The sequence below is a fragment of the Lissotriton helveticus genome, chromosome 1_1 (assembly GCF_964261635.1).
Source record: "Lissotriton helveticus chromosome 1_1, aLisHel1.1, whole genome shotgun sequence".
NCBI lineage: Eukaryota > Metazoa > Chordata > Amphibia > Caudata > Salamandridae > Lissotriton > Lissotriton helveticus.
Genome location: NC_136057.1, coordinates 1287625606 through 1287643060, shown reverse-complemented (window position 1 = coordinate 1287643060; position 17455 = coordinate 1287625606). Strand labels below are relative to the sequence as shown.

The following is a 17455-nucleotide window of genomic DNA, read 5'->3' as shown; positions in this document are numbered from 1 at the left end:
GGTATACCACTATGTTCTCACAGATTGAAGTTATGCTAAATTACTTAACAGGTACTTGTTTGCTCTCAAATTTTAGGCAAATTAGTTCAAGACACAGAGACTCTAATGGATCTTGGTGTTAGACCTCATGGAACAATCCAGCTTGAGATGTCATCCACTGACCCAGACAGTTTTCCAATTAAAGCGGTTAAGCCACATCATGACTACAACATGCCTGACGTGATAACTGTTAAAGTTCAGACTGGTTTGTATGGATAGTTAATTCATATGTACAACACTCATTCATTGGCATGCCGGTTTGCTAACACTTCGGTCCTTCTATTGTCCTTGAGTAGATGCCGATACCTATCAGGATGTGGTGGTGGAAATTGAGAGGCTAACGTTCCACAAGCCGTACCTTGGTGGGTACAAACATAAACTCACAGGAGCAGAGTACCATCATGCAGGGACCCAAACAGTGCCAAAGAAACGACCAGACAGAGAAGTTGAAGTCTTCAGCAGAGACACACAGGTAATTATTGATCGCATGTCTTGGGAAAGAGTCCAATGGTCAAATAGTCAGGTCACTGCTAGGGTGTTCCGCATACTAGTTCTGCGTGGTTTTGACTGCATCATCTTGTTTGCAATATTTTGCAAATAATGTTGTAGACTTCTGTGCCAACTGAAATTCATCAAACTACTCATTGTTTCTATGGCCTCTGTATGTTTTCTATAACCACAGTTTCTCCTCCTTCTTCTTAAAATTTAGAATGTGGGCGAAAATCGAATTTAGGAAAGGATAGAAAAGCTGAATTCCAAAAGGACCAATTAACAGACAGGAACAAATCTAATCACCGTTAATCATAAGTGTGACTTTAAAAACAAGCATTTTGCTTTCAACTGCGTGCTCTGAGAGAGTCTGAACTCAAACTGAAATAATGATTCTAATAACCTTGGCCATGAAGGAACATTCCTTAGGTGATCGGTCCACAAGTCAGAACATGTTTGTCCTTTTTGCACAATCAGTTCTAATCATCCAGTTGTGGCTTTACTTCTGTAAACATTGTGACAACTAACCCTGACATATTAAACTTTGTGTGATTATAAAAACCCCAAGGGTATCTGGCATGATAACGACGAGTTAAAATTGAGGGAAGAGACTACGAAATAACTAAATTCAGTCATTTAGTGCAAATGTCCAATTAATATGTGTTCCCATTATCCCGAAATTAACAACCATTCCTGGACTTAGATTTAATCTGTTTTTTGTTTATAACATCTTGTGCAGGTTAAGTCCACTATTGTTTTCCACTTTCACTGTTTATGTGGAGCGTGATTAGCCTGATAATTAAGAACTGATGTTTTAAAATCCTTATGTTTTTAATTTGATCTCAATTTGGTATAACAATGAGCACATGGCTTTTTAAACTTGACATGACAGGACTGTGTGTGATTCATTGATACACTGGAAATATATTAAAACAAATTGGGTAACAATGCTAGCCTCTTGGTCAATGGAAGCAATTCTTTCCAAATGCTTTACATGAATGTGGAGTTTGTGCTCCCCGAGGTTCGTGTGCGATGTCGGTGTGTCGAAGTACTTGGGATTCTGAGCTGGAGTTGGATTGCAAACTGCTATATCAATCTATAAGAGACCTTGACCTTGAAGGTCTCATGTCCTTCTTAGGAACCCCCTTCGAGGTTGATCCCAATTGTACCCTAGAGTCTCCGGAAGAGGATCTCATGTTTAACACTGTAGAAGTCTCTTATGTAAGAGGGGTTTCCATCCATCTGACATAGCAAGACTAACAAAATAAAGTCTGTGAAATGTCTGAGGTTGTCCTGCCATCCCTTCCCTGTTGGGAAGTTACTATAGAATTTTCAGTTTTGACTCATTGCACTTAGCCAGATGGAGGTTTTCCATGCTCGAGGAAACTTACAGGCCATGGCAAGTAGCTTTTTTGCAATCAAAAAATCCAAAGTCTGCAAATTTATATTGGATGTGCACATTTAGGTATTAGGCCCTGTAAGCATGTATTTGGTTTATGAATAATAAATCTTAATGTGCAAGTGATATTACAGTGTTCGTAGCATGTGTGCTATAGATACACATGCTCTGCATACTCCTGCCTTCTAGTGTTGGGCTTGGACTTTTAGAAGGTGTTTTTCTTTAAAGTAGTCTTTTGAGTCACAAGATGTACTTTGAATCCTCCCTTAGTGGACAATGCACATGCCCACCGACTCCATGTTCACGACTGTCCATTGCATTACTTTACCAGACACTTTCGGAAAACCAACAACCAGCACTGGACCACCTGTATGCTACCCCACTGCCCCTTTTGGGGACCTAATGTCCTCCCTTGAACTTCAACCCCGGGTAATACAGACTGAAGGATGGTGGTGGGTTGGACGCCCTTTCAACACTTCCTCTAGTGTAACTCTAAATACCCGTAGTTGAACAATTGCAATGTCTGCCTTTCTCCTGACCAAAATTATGCCTCTTGTGAGCTCTGCCTTGCCTTCTGCTCAAAGACCCTGAGGTACAGGAGGGAAATGTGCTGAGCAGTAAGAGGCACCAAAAAGCTTCCTCAGAAATGCCGGACATCTTTGAAGAATAAGAACTCTTGGTGCCGAAGAAGGCAAAGAGGCCAGACCATCCAGGATCTCAGCAGCCCAGGCAACAACCCCCCTAAAACTGTCTTCTCTAGTGCATCAGAGCATGAGGAAGAGGAGGATATTGAGCTGCCATGGAAGACCAGCGGCCCTTGAATAAAACACATGCCTGGAATTCCCATCATCCATCAGCACAAGAAGTGACCTCTATTTTCCTGGCAAAACTATCTTAAAAAACATAAGTCAAGCAAAAGTACTTAGTTTCCAATTACCCCTCGGTACAGGAAGTTACATCACTGGATTTCCCATCATGCATCTACACAGGAAATGGCATCATGTTTTTCCTTCCTATGGCACCCTGCTCTCCTCCCCTGTTAGGACCTATTTAATGACAGCTGCAGCACAGACGCTCAGCGGACATGCCAAAAGCAAGTCTGTTTGCGCCTGGACCGCACCCAGCACCGGGAACCCTGGTTCTTACCCCACCCACCGCTACCCTGCCATGCTGCTCTTCACTCTCACCACCAGTCTCCACTCGCCCCTGCCACAACACTCCACACAACATAGAGAGGGTGTTCACGTGCACCTCCTGCAAATTCTCATGCACTTTCCCATACTCTAATTCCACCACTCTCGTACCACTCACACCAGCCACCCGCTTGCACTCACACAACATTCCACGCACGCATGCATGCTCCTCCACACCCACTGGCTCACCAAACACCCCTCAGAGATATGGGACCTACTGCACGACCACGCTCTGGAATCGCTCTTCCTCACTGAAACATGGCTAAATCCAACCTCCGAACCGGACCTCACAACAACCATCCTCACCGACTTCAAGATTGCCTGGGAAGACCGTCAGCACAAGCCCGGAGGTCGAGTCACCTCCAGCTGCACCACCTACACAGGCACCCTCACAGCTACATGAAATGCCTAACGTTCAAGACATACATGGAAGCCAACTTCTCCTTGGACGAAACTATCCTATACAGACCACCAGGACAAACACCAATTTCATCACAGATATCACGAACTTCATCGCACCCCTCATCATCAACACCAGCACCTTAATTCTCCTCTGAGACTTTAACTTTCCCCTAGAAGATTATAAACTCAAACTCTATGGCTCTTCTAGAAAACTGCACACGTTAGTGAGTCCATCCACACCTCTGGACACCTTGGACCCGATTTTCTTCTCAATCAGAAACATTACAGTCGGCTTGCCAGCAACTATGACTTGGACAGACCATGCCCTTGTCAGTATCAGCATACGCATCCCACACCACCACCGACCTGCCACCACCAGAACTGCCCGCTGCAGCTCTAAAAGCATCACAGGAGAGGAGTGGGCATTTGCTCTCTCCATGCATCGGACCAAGCACACTTGCAATAAGCCATCACAATCCTCAACAGGTGAGTCATTGCATGCTTCGACACCCTGGCTTCCCTTCAAGTGCAAACAAATGGCAAGAGCCTAACCACAGGCCAGCTGGTACACAGAGGAACTAAGGCCGAAGAAGCACCACTGCAAGCAACGGGATTGCAAATGGAGAACAAATCAAGACACCACAGATAAAGACATTTTCAAATCAACATTAACACACTATCGCCAGCAGATATGAAACACCAAGTGCACAGCTCTTGCAGATCATATTGCTGCCTGCACATGCACTAATAGTTCGCCTTCATCAAAGATTTCACTTTACTTCCTGCTGCCTCCAGCAATAGCAACCCTTTGCTTCAAGCTCTCTGAATTCTTCTGTAACAAAATCACCTTCATATACAGCAACTTTGACCTTCAACCAGACTCCGTCACTGTCACAATGTAACTTCTCAGTTAGTCAAAAACGTAAGAGAGCCCCCGAATGACGAGATAAAAGGCAGAATGAACAGGGAAATAAGAGTATACACAAAGGAACTAAACAAACTGCCTGATCTAATCGATTGGTGGAATATCTTGCTGTATTTTGGTAGATGTTGATCAAATCATCTAGAAGTCATGTTGTATATACATATACTTTCAACTGTGCTTAGGACAAAAATAAAGAATCAAAATAGATTTTCTCATTCAAAATTTGATCAAAAATATATATCATTTATGATCGTCATAAATAACCTTATGTTCATACACTTCGCATTGCAGTGCATCACATAAGTCCATCAATATATATAACATAAAGAGATAACTGAACCCACAGAGATAACAATAACAACACCCCCACTGGTATTCCAGCTCATCAACCATAGCATTCATACCACATTCATTCAAAGGACAATCCTTTTCACATACTAAATACACCCACAAAACATTGATCGCCTGTAGATAATAACAATCCATAAATGCTGTGCAAATAAAAGATTTAACAATCCTCCACTATTTTATACATATATATGATCAATTTCTTTCAGACACTATGGTCATTCCCCATATTATCCATTGTTTTTACAAATAATTGTGTCATGTGGTCTAAATGATGCTCTGACGCACGTTTTGGTATAGACCCACAATCCAGGTCACACCTTCTTCAGAGCGCTAAACAACTCCACTGTAGAAGTAACCAGGGGAGTATCCTGAGGGAAATCTAAAAGTACAAAACAAAGTAATAAGAATATGAATAACTATGCATATACCTAGACTCCAGCGGACACTATGTGCAGAAATGATATAGATAAAATGGAAAAAATGGAAAGCGTGGAGTAGAGAAGTAGTGAAATAGAAAAAAACATGTAGCCCATTTCTGCAGTGCTCCAAAGTTCCAGGAAAAGAGATTGTGACAGAAAGATAATCTTCATGCAGGCACACATGGTCGTCAGATAAAGTCATGCCTCCTCCAAAAATATATAGTGAGAACTTGGTGCCTTATATCCCCAAAAGAGAGGGGCTCTCCTCTCCATCAGATGCAGTGGTGTCTCTTTTAAATAGTAGATACCTGGCTACTGGCTGACTGCCCTTAAATGGGAGCAGGGTTTTTCTCTGTTACTTCTCATCACGGCCAAAGAACAAACCCTGACTTTGTGGCCCGCTGATACTACCATCAAAATAGCTGCTCCCTGTGAGACCATCCACTCGGGGCCCCATCTGACCCTTGCCCAGAACATGCCTTCACCGAAGGACTCGTAAAGATCAGCAAAGTAGAAACACCCATCCTCAATGCCTCTATCGACACAGCCACATTCCAGAACAACTGGAAACACCCGCTGGACCAGTCACGCTTTCTGACTACAGATCCATCTACCTCCAACCATACTTGGCAAAAGTCTTAGAGAAACTAATCAACCAAAGTCTAACCAATCACTTCAACAACCACCAGCTCCTTGATGCCACGTGGTCCGGATTCATGCCCAACCACAGTACAGAAATAGCACTCATCGCCGACACAGACAACATCCTCATGATCATGGATAGAGGAGGCACGGCAGCCCTCATTCTTCTGGACCTCTGCAGCATTTGCCATGGTTGCACGCCCTATACGTATCAGGCACCTGTATGAAATTGGCATTAAAGGACCTCCTCTCTGCTGGATCTGCTTCTCCTTAACAGATAGAACACAAGCTGTCAGCCTGGCACTTACTTCTCTGAAGCCTGCAAATTGATCTGTGGAGTGCTTCAATGTTCATCACTCAGTCCCACCCTGTTCAACGCATATATGATCCCTTTGGTCAATGTCATACACGCATACGACAGCATCATCCTCTTGGACATGACCCCATCACAAGAAATACGATCACTGCCTGCATGACCAGAGTCGCTAACTGGATGAAAGCCAAGCTCAAGTAGTCGAGAAGAAGTAGTCTTCAGCAAGAACGCCTCACTATGGGACTTCAGCTGATGGCTGGCAGAACTTGGATCTACAACCAGCACCTACACCAGGAACTTTGGAATAAGCATCAACAGCAAACTGAACATGACTGCACAAGTCAACCCCATCTCTGCAAACTGCTTCTACACCCTGAAGTTGCTGAGGAAGTCCTTCAAATGGCTCCCCTCAACAGTGGAAAATCGGGCACTCATGTCCTAGACCCCATTAAGTTGAACTACAGAAACACCCTCCACGCCAGGATCACCAATTAACCATCCAGAACTTGGTAGCCAGACTCATACACAACCTCCCACACAGAACGTACATCACATCACAACTCAAGGAGCTCCACTGGCCCCGGATACACAAATGTGCTCATTTCGAACTCCTCTGACACACATTCAAGGCACTACACAACTTAGGCCCACCTACCTAAACAGTGGCATCTCCTTCCAGCAACCACCCTGACACCTCTGCTCCACAGGACTCCTACATGCACACAATACACTCATACACAGAACCGTCCTCTTACATCACTCCTAAAGTGTTGAACGGCCTCCCAGTCCACATCAGAGCTTCATTCATTCTTCTTGAATTCCGCAAAAAGCTGAAGACCTGGCTTTTTCAATCAATCAATCTACCATAGGCAGTTCTAGGCACACACTCCTGCTCTGCACCAGGACACCCTTGAGGGTGATAGTGCGCTTCACAAATACACATAATATAACATATCCAGGGTCATACATATGCCACCCAGCTGTGACACCCGACACAACTAATCCAAGATGACATATAAAAAGCTTCACATCAAGGTAAAGAACAACTTCTGCTGGAGTCAGACATCAAGCCCGAGCACGGACACAAAAGGCTGCCACCTTCAGGGTCCTGAAGACCATTGTACCATTCGGGCCATCTGCCCTAGTGCTGCTGTTCGCGACCCCATATGTTAGACGGGGGCTGCGGTGAAGGTTAAGGGTCATCACCCTGGTACGGCGCAGCTGTGATAAGCGTGCCATCATCCGAGCAGTGTTGTGACCCGGGGTAGCGCCGTCCTCGTGTGCTGTTCACGATCCCCATATGGTAGGTGGAGTCGCTCTGAAGATCAATGGCTGTCACCCTGGTGCATCGCTGTGGCAAGACGATTGCCTGTGCAGTGTTGAGACCCGGATGGGCTGTCACCCTGCATGCACTGTTTGTGACTCCCGTATGTCATGTTCAGGCTGCGGAGAAGAGAGAAGGCTGTTGCCCTGGAGCAGCATGTGACAGTGAAGAGTAGTGGGTTGCGACCCTTGGAAGCAGAGCATTGATTCAACCACCTAACCCGGAAGCACCTGAGAATGTCTATTGGAATCAAGAATACTTACCGCCCGATCTGAGGAGCTTCATGGACACCTGCTGCCTCGCCTGCAGCATCCAAACTTCTCCTCACTGTCAAGCTGCAGACCCGCCCTCGGGCCTGTCAAACTGCAGCTCCAGGTAGAGCAAGTCAAGGCTGATTGCCTCACAGCAAGCCTCCCGGAAACTTGATCTGACGACAGGAGCTACTATGGTGGGACACTTTAACTTTTCAAAAGCCATCATAGAACTTCTAAGACTATTACTGACTCCTTGGGTCTAACCTGAATGTTGCCTCACATTAATGAGGAATAACCAAAGTCCTTAGATAGGGGAATGGGATTTAATGGCTTGCCCGAATGATACTAGTGTGCCAGACTTTACGAAGACTGTGTACTGTATTTGTTTTCTGCTGGATTTCACTTTGTGTTTGTGTGTAAATACTACTTTTTCATAAAATGTCTGGCTAGACTTTCATTTATTGGGGGTGCTGAGCGTGTTTTGAGATGTGGGGTCTGTATACACCCTGCACCTCCCCCCTGCACCCCTTCACCCCCCACCGCCATCGAGCCTTGCACTGCTTGATCCACGCCACCACTGAGAGTCCAGTGCTGAAGGGATAGTGCTTGACCCAGTTAATCCGAGTCCATAGGAGGCCGGGCCCAGGACCTCAGGAATAAAAGGCCACAACCCACACAGTTGGGCCCAGTAACTCCTGCTTGTCTCGTACCCCCTGGAAGGGGTTCTCTTCTTTGACATCTTTTTGCCTGAATTATAGGTTTTATTCTACAGTGATATTCTTTACTCCAGTGACAGGATACACAATGAAGGCCACACCTGGTCTATCCTTCTGCCGGTATACCTGGTTATATTCAGTGTTACGCATCACTGTCTACAGTAATGGCCACACCATGGCTATACTTTTTTTCCAGTTTTATCGGTTGTATACCTGTGAAGTTCTTTAAGCTATCCACAACTATCCTTCTCTATTGAAATATCAAGGGAAGACATATATTTATTGATAGAATCGTTTTCATAAAACACAATTAAGCCACATTTTTTAAAACCGGTGTAATTAATTGGCTTTATGATGAAATCCATCAACGAGAAATCGACATGACAAACATGTAGCTAGACCGGGTAAATAAGGTAATAAAGTAAATAATTAAACGCACAAAAATCAGTTGTAGTGACAGCTGTAATCCTTCTCTTCCGGTTATTGCACCTGAAGAGTAGAAAAGAGGATTTACACCGAGCACCTACAAATGCATTACAGCTGCAGAAGTATGTTTGACCCTCAGCCTCTCATGAGAACTTCATTTTGTTAGAAGCTCCATCTACAGGTCCTACTTTTCTTTTGGTGTTTATCCGAGATGCTGTAGCTGTAACTCAACCAGCTGACCGGAGGCTACTTGATGACTTTAGTGGCGAGTGTTTTCCAGGGATCTAATTCCGTTTTGCAGAAAAATAGATTACGTGCAGATCAGAACACACAACGAGACCTTGTTTTATCACGTGATCTCCTACGTAATGCGTTTGCTGGGATTGCCCAGGGCCCTGTGACTCGCCTCCAAATCTGGTTTAGTCATTGGCCATCGCTCGACAAATGACCTCATCTCCTTGTGATACACCTCTGAGCCAATTACTGGATTTATCGTGAAATATATGATGGTACTCTGACGGATACCTTTTTGTCAAGCAAGCTGAATTAAACAGGCCAGTTGCTTATTTAATGGGTAACAGTGAGTTACTGTTTAGCTCTTCTGGGCTGCAGTACTTGCTTGGAGTCGATCATGAGGATAAATGCCGTCTGACATGTTTTATATTGAATACTTAAAATGGTAAATATGAAGAAAGTTTCTCTTTGCTTACTCCAGTGACCGAGGTCGCTCCTATGCTACTATCAACCTGCATGTGGCCTGCCACCCAGTTGCTGGGCAAGAATTTGCTTCTAAATGTTGTCATGCACTGCGGATTCCGCCTATGTGCCATGGCTATATGGCGGCTCTGCTCCTTTGCTTTGCAGGTGTGGCCCCTCACAAAATTCTTCTACGACCGGTGTGCATTGAAGCCTTCTTCTCTTGTGCTTAGCAATTGGTTAAATGAGACCCCTTTCCAGAGTTGTTCATACTTTTCGCCATATCTTTGCCCTGCTCCTGTTCTTCCACTCAGGGCCAGCTTTAGGGCAGTGCAACTGGTGCAACCGCACTAGGCGCTGACCGGTGGAGGTGGCGCCGACCTCACTGGGAGGGGGGGGCGCTGTTTTTGGCAGTAGCTCATGATTAGAGAGTTGAGGGGCACTTTTGCCCAGTGGTTGTGAGAGAATCAGAGAAGGCGGTCATGGGATGTGGGGGCGCCAATAATGATTGTCGCACCGGGTGCCACCAGCGCTAAAGCTGGCCCTGCAGAAAGAGGGAAAAAAGCGGGAAAGCCCATATAACCCTACTTCTCAAGGGCTAATCATATACTGAAAAAATATGACTGAGAAGCAGGAAAAGATACAAGCATTACTAAATCTAATGATTACATAAAGTACTCATTGATACACCTCGAAAAATCTGAGATTCTTCTTTTATTGAATCCATCGAAGTATTCACATTTTATTCATATCGGAAGCGAGATACTGTAAGGTGTGGTAGATAAAACATTAAAATCTTCCTATATACACAAACTTTACAAAATATTGCAGAACATTACACATAAAGTCATACAAAACCAAATTATATCCCTGTAAAAACACTCCTATCTTCCACACATATACTTATTGGGGGCTGTGCATAAAATTCCTACACAGTCGCTTTAACTGATAATCTCTGGGGTCCGTATGTATATTCAGAGTGAAGATCGTTGATATTAGGGCAACATACAGTGTATTTAATACAGAGAGTTCATCACTATTTTGTAAAGTTTTTGTATATAGGAGGATTTGAATTTTTTATGTACCACACATTACAGCAGCTAGCTTCCGATATGAATAACATGTGAATACTTGGTTGGATTCACTCTCTGATTCCCCCTTTAGTCCTGCGCTCCAAGACCAGGAATCTTCTGCTGTGGGAAAAGATTGATCTCGCCTTTACTTGTCTCCACACCATCTAAGCTGGCATCAGTCATCACCATCCCTGCTGGCTTTCCCAGGCATTGCAGTTTGGTAGCACTGTTAAACACTCCTGTGTCCGATAAAGGGAGTCGGTGGAGATTGCCATAAGCAGAGCGCTAGTCTAACTTCATCATTTTGGGCCCGTTGCCATCTGTCATTGGTTTACTTGAAAGGACCCAAGTAGAGACTGATGATGTGCTCTATCCAAGGCTTGGCTTGGGTTCTCACCCTGCATTGCAAAGAGTACTAAGATGTTTATAAGCTATTGAAAACAAGATATACGACTAAACATTGATTTAAACACTTGGTTTACCAGGAGGGTTAGGGACTGAGCATCATCAAAGAAAGCCACATGTTTTTCTGTATGATAAAAGGATTGGTTCTTTTTCCCAGCACATTTTGGGCAAAGTGTATGTGTAGCCCCATACCAAATGAGGAGTGGTTCTGAAAAATGTTACTTGAAACGTTTGTGCCTTCAACTGCAGTCTACTGTTTCTCATTCAGTTTTGCAAGCGAGATAGGGATTTGAAAAAGTTGCCACGCTGATCCTTATGCCCTTTAGGAGAAAATGAGTCGGGCATAAAACTGAAAAAGCATATTTGAGTATATCGTAAGGTTAACACGAGAGTGCAAGTAGATCTTAAAAATAACTGACCAAAGTTTATGAAATTAAAAAAGGAAAAAAGTTAAACCTTACCTGTTAGATTTCAGCCAGTGAGGAGCACAGCCATTTGATGGTGGTATCAAAGACATTAGCACGTTGTTCCAGAATTTCGATCAAGATGGGATGGTTCTCTGTGCCAAAGACTGTGGCGAGATCTCACATGATAAGCATATTTCATGCGCCTCAAACATTAGCTTTTAAAAGACCTGGAATGCTGGGATATAGACTTCTTCATGACACATCTGAGCAGAAAGTGTTAGAGCTCGACTCGTGTGGTCAGGAAGTCCGGATCCTTCAATGAGACACTAATCCTGGATTAGTTAAAGTGGTTTCAGAGGCAGCGGCCATTGTGGCTCATGCATACTGGCTGGGTGGATCCTTTCCCACTGTCAAACACCACATGGCTGGTATCTTATTATTGTACTCCAAATAACAGCAAAGCGCCCTAGATGGTTCTATCAAGAGCTAAGATTACTAGCAAATGACAAGTACATGTCTTCATCCAAAGATAGACTCTCCAAAATAGGACAGAGCCATCCATTATGAGAGATTGGATTTTCGGCCATTGAGGTTTCCGCCAGTTTAAAATATAAGTTTTATTATAAAGGTTCTCCTATCAAGTCGGGGATCCTCTGTATTTCCCCAATGAGCAGACCATAAAGGGTGCTATCAGGGAGAGCTCGCTTATCAAAGCAGTTTTAATATAAAGGTTCTCCTATCAAGTCTGGGATCCCCTGTATTTCCCCAATGAACATACCATAAAGGGTGCTATCAGGGAGAGCTCGCTTATTAAAGCAGGTGACTGTATGAAAACGTTCAATATAAGACAAAGTGCACACAATAGAGGTCTTGATAAAGATGGACTTATAAGACAAAAACCCATAGAAACGCGTTGACGCTACATTTTGATACACAATCTTGACACTGAGCATTGGTGAAAGAAGGCTAAATTTATATGGCATATTTCCCTGCTTGTACAATTTTGTTATGACGGAGGTGTAAAACGTTAAGACCAATTTCTTTTTGTCTAGCTTTTGGTGCTCTACTCTTGATGTTTTCATGCTTACTGTGATAAACTTTTTTAATGTGTTGTAATTTCATGAATTTTTCGTGTTATCAACTGTACGGATTGATGTGTTCTTTTAAAAATGTGATATTTTGTATACGAACAAACAATAAATATATGTGATATATTTTTTTATATAAAGTGTTTATGCTGCTTTCCCTATTATATATGGTCCAATTGTAGTATGGGTGGAATATGAGACGAAGTATATAGGAATGTGTGATGTGTGAACATTGAGGCTACTCTACGACATTATTTCCCCTAAAGGACCTTCCTTTTTTCACATCTTATTATTCTTCACACATAAAAAGTAGGGCTATATATGAAATTCTTGAATTTAGTTTTCATCTAATTAATTGAAATGCTGCAACATGTACAAGAAATTGTGAAGAAAGGAAAACAGGCGTTCAGCGCTATATTTTAGCGCGACATGTGTCATTGAATCTATTCGTGCTTAAAAAAATAACGCAGAAAAACACAAATTACGTGAACAACAGCCACTCGTGTTGTGATCATTTATGTTGTTCTCTTATTGCTGAACTAAAATGTCGCATAATGCCATAAGCTTGGGAATTTCACGTAGGTGTTACATGAAAGTAATGAAATTACAAGTGATTACACCAGCATAACGCAAATTATGCCTGGGCCTAATCAGAAGGTTGATGGGGGAAATTATACTTTACGATCGTCCTTTCCCATTAAATGCTTAATTTTTATCATCCTAAGACACGAAGTTGCTGCCCTAGTGGACAACTTTCCTGACTGCATCAACACCGCAACAAGTATTAGTACACTCCAGGCCCTGTGCTCTCCTGAACTGTACACAGACTACCACTGTGCCAAGCCAATAATGACAGCTTCAGCAGTGGAAATCATGGGGTTATGTCAGACATGATCTCATGTTTGATGTAGGCAGAACTCGTTAGCTGAGCACCAGCAACCAGTTTTTGCTTCCTTATAATGGCACACATGCTGGTAAGTCTGCTTCATTGATCATGTTTGCCAAATTCATTTGCATAATTAATTGGCTTCACCTCCAGGGGAGATCTTTTCCATCACATTTTTCAGCATGTTTCATTAGAACAAACCTGGCACCTGTAGCATTCTTCAAGCTTGCTCCATTATGGTGATCTGCAGGGCAGCTTCATAGGTGACTCCATCTTTTTGCAGTTTATATTTATTGTTAACTAGTACCAAGGGCATTAGAGTGTTTTACATGAGCTCCAGCTTACATTTTACAAGGTCACTTTTTTTAGGCACAGGAACTTAAGGGATTGGCCCAGAATCATAGAATTTGGAGCCAACGCCAGGATTCAAAACTGGTTCCCCTTTACAAAGTTCGCAGCTCTGGGTGTTTGTCTACTTGTGAATGTAATGTGTAAGTACATCACTGATGATGTTGTATTTAGACTTTGGCCAGAACATCCTGAGAAGCCTATCCACTTAGACTCTCAGGCTGTCAAATGTTGCCTTTCACATTCCTTTATTTTTAGGTCTGGCGTTAGCTAAGGCCTTTTGATTTTCTAAAAGTATTGGTATAATACATTTACATAAGGGGGCTTTCATCCACCTTTCGTTATCCATTGGTCTGTTGCTGTGTCATTCAAATTTTGCTTTCGCTTACTAGAGCTTACAGAAAGGGGCAAAGATTCAGCCTTCTTCAGCCTAGCTAACTTCACTTTGAGTGACTACATTTGTTCTTTCACAAAGAGCACACCCACCAACAAGGTAGTTCCCTTCAGTGCCAGTGGTTTGAATTTTTTTTTAACTTCAGTGTTGCCTTTCCGTTTAGAGCTAATGTGATAGGATGCTTTGTGCCAGCATTTCATGTTGTTTTTGATGTGAGCACAAGGTACATTTCAGCTTTATCAGTTGGTGACTTCTGCTAATGGTATTGTAAATTCCTGTTGGAGTGGCCTTTGTTAATCTGACTGCTGCAATTCACAGCTTACCAGACTGTGTTCAGACTTGTATATTGGGATAATATAGACATTAAACTTTTATATCACTAATTACAGTTGTGCCATTTATTCCAATATCCTGCCCTTTCCATCTATCTTTGCAACCCTATCTATCTGTCTGTCTGTCTGTCTATCTATATCCCTACCTAACTGTTTGTCTGTCTATCTATTAGTCGATCTGCCTTTCTATTTCCCTGTCTATCTAACTGCCTGTCTATATATCTACCTATCTGATATCTATCTATCTATCTATCTATCTATCTATCTATCTATCTATCTATCTATCTATCTATCTATCTATCTATCTATCTATCTATCTATCTATCTATCTATCTATCTATCTATCTGTCTGTCTGTCTGTCTGTCTGTCTGTCTGTCTGTCTGTCTGTCTATCTCTGTAAGTGTATATCTCTCTCTCTGTCTGCCTATAAATCTATCTTTGCAACTATCTATCCATATATTTATAGTTGCAAATCTACCTATCTAACTTACTATCCAACCTCCTCTGTGCTATATCTATTCAGCCATCGCTATCTATAGAATAGTCTATCATCTGTCTTTCGTTTATCTATCTATAAAACCCTTTCTATCTGTCTTTGCAAGCTTCTCTATTTGTTTATCTTTTCAACTGATTTTACTAAGATTATGTATATGGTGGAATTACATATTAGGGGGTTTCCGCCAGACTTAATCCATTCTTCTGTTATTGCTCAGTTAAAATCTTTCTTCCACCCACTCCAGCATGCATCATGGTGCAATGTGTCAGCCCACTTCAGGCACTGGGCGACTAAACTGTGAGTTATGACATGCTGTCCTTTCACAAAAAGCACTTCCACAGAAAAAGTCGTTATCTTCAGTGACAGGGACTACTATGGTAATGTGTGCTTATTTAAATCTCAAAAAATATTTTTGCCTTCAGCCATTTTTTTTTTTTAGATTGATGAGGCCCTGGCAGCTTCCTCAAAAATAATCTATTAGCGCAACTCATGACAGAACAAAACAAGAATTACCAAAGCCAAAACGCTGACATCCAACACTAGACCTGTTGGCTTTGCCAATCTGGTTCCTCTTGCTGTGCAATCCTCTCACAGTTTACAAATAGCAGAGGCAGGGTCATAATCGTAGTATAAAGTTATATTTCAGACAATTATTACTTCCAATCCCAGAGTCTCTCTTTGAGCCTTGTTCCTGATGTCGTCTTTAGTATACCTCTGCTATCTGCTGAGATCATCACTCCGAATGGCTGTGTTTCAAAACTGGCTGAGGTATACACATGCTTTGATAAACCAAGCATGGCCTATTTAGCTTATGTCACGACACATATATTGGCTGAACAACACCTTTGAGAACCAGTTCCGTCAAACCAGGGTTGCACAGGTTGGCAGTAGGAGAGATCATGTGGAGTAGGAGTAAAGGGGTCACCTAACAAGTGGTTTATATATGTTATTTATGGAGAGACTCACCCTAAAATATATATTTGTTTGTGTTGCTGCCTGTGCTGGCATGGTAATGATGCAATGTACGTGGTGCCAGAAGATAATGTGCAAGGACTGATCTTACTATTGACATGGTTTGTTGCTGTGTGAACAATTACATAAACATGGCAAGACTGTACACTCCTTCCAGGCACCTATGATTTGACGCAGGCTAATAGACCCCTGGGGAAAAGAGGAGGAGGGGTGGCCGCTGTCATTTAGAAAGGATTGTCAGCCTCCTTCGAGATGAGCTCAGTAGATAGTCCCACAATAAAAGTCATTTATCCCAAATTTACCTTAGTGTGCATACTGATATACAGAACCCCTATCGCCATGGGAGGGTTTGTCACTGAATTAGCTAACTAGCTGACTCCACTTATCATAGATTTTGCCAAAATAGTGCTAATCAGTGACTTGAACTGCTGGCCATCGGAAGAAGGGGAGAGCCAGGGTTCTAAAGAGCTCACTGACCTACTAATTAATCTGAATCTAGAGGGACATATAACACAACCCACCCATATTAAAGGTAATGCATTAGACCAATTATGGACTGCTAATTACTCGTCCTCGACTTACTGGTACATCCATGTACTTGGTCGGATCATCATCTCATTAATTTTTCAATAAATGGTTTATCCATAGTTAAACCACGGAGTAACATGAAATCACTGACCCGGAATTGGAACCGGACTTGCTTACCGGAGTTTTTTAACATGTTGCACTCTACTCTTCCGTTTACTACAACCAGTGTTAATGAGATAGAGAGAGCCATGTCGAACTAGCAATTTCAAGAATGCAAAGCTCCTGCCCCCCTACAGAGGAAGGAAAGGTCCCTGAGGCGGCATGAAAACTCCAATTGGTTTACAGTGTAGTTAAAACTTATAAAACTTAAAACACGCCAAGCAGAACGTAAATGGCAGAGAAGTTACACTCCGACAGAAAGGGAAAGCGATGAAAAAGAGCTCACTGATTACAAGGCTGCCATTGTGGAGGCAAAAAAGGCCTTCTATTCTACTTAGGTGCTCAGCTCTAGTAACAAATCTAGAGATGTTTTTAAAATTGTTAGAGAGCTTTCTAGTCCTGACCGAATTACCTTGGCCATCACTCCCTCTCAGGCCTTGTGTGACGAGTTGAACACCTTCTTTGTTGAAAAAATCAGGCCATCCAGAACTCTGTTTTTACCAGTCACTTGGAATGGAAATCTCATAAGCCATACAAAAATCCAACAATGATGTCCAATTTCCAAAAGATCACCCCAGTTCGACTGGAAGAACTTAGAAATAAGGTTCAGTCTGGCTCCCCAATGACCACTGTCCTGCTAGGATACAAAAAGAACTGCTCTCTCATTTCCTGGCTGCTATTTTGCTTGCCCTAATAATGTCCCGGTTGGACTATGCCAATTCCATTTACCTAGGACTCCCTGCTAACTAAACTCATAGGTTACAGCTTATCCAAAATC

General features: G+C 42.7%; 1 protein-coding gene across 5 annotated transcripts in view; it reads left to right on the top strand.

Annotated features, from left to right (window-relative positions):
- Positions 1–17455, top strand: part of IQUB (IQ motif and ubiquitin domain containing) — a 431014-nt gene that overhangs the window by 241256 nt on the left and 172303 nt on the right. For all 5 annotated transcript variants that reach the window (XM_078680839.1, XM_078680866.1, XM_078680849.1 and 2 more), the window contains 2 exons: positions 77–244; positions 336–511. In XM_078680839.1, coding sequence (XP_078536965.1) covers positions 77–244; positions 336–511 — 344 coding nt within the window. The remainder of the gene's footprint in view (positions 1–76; positions 245–335; positions 512–17455) is intronic.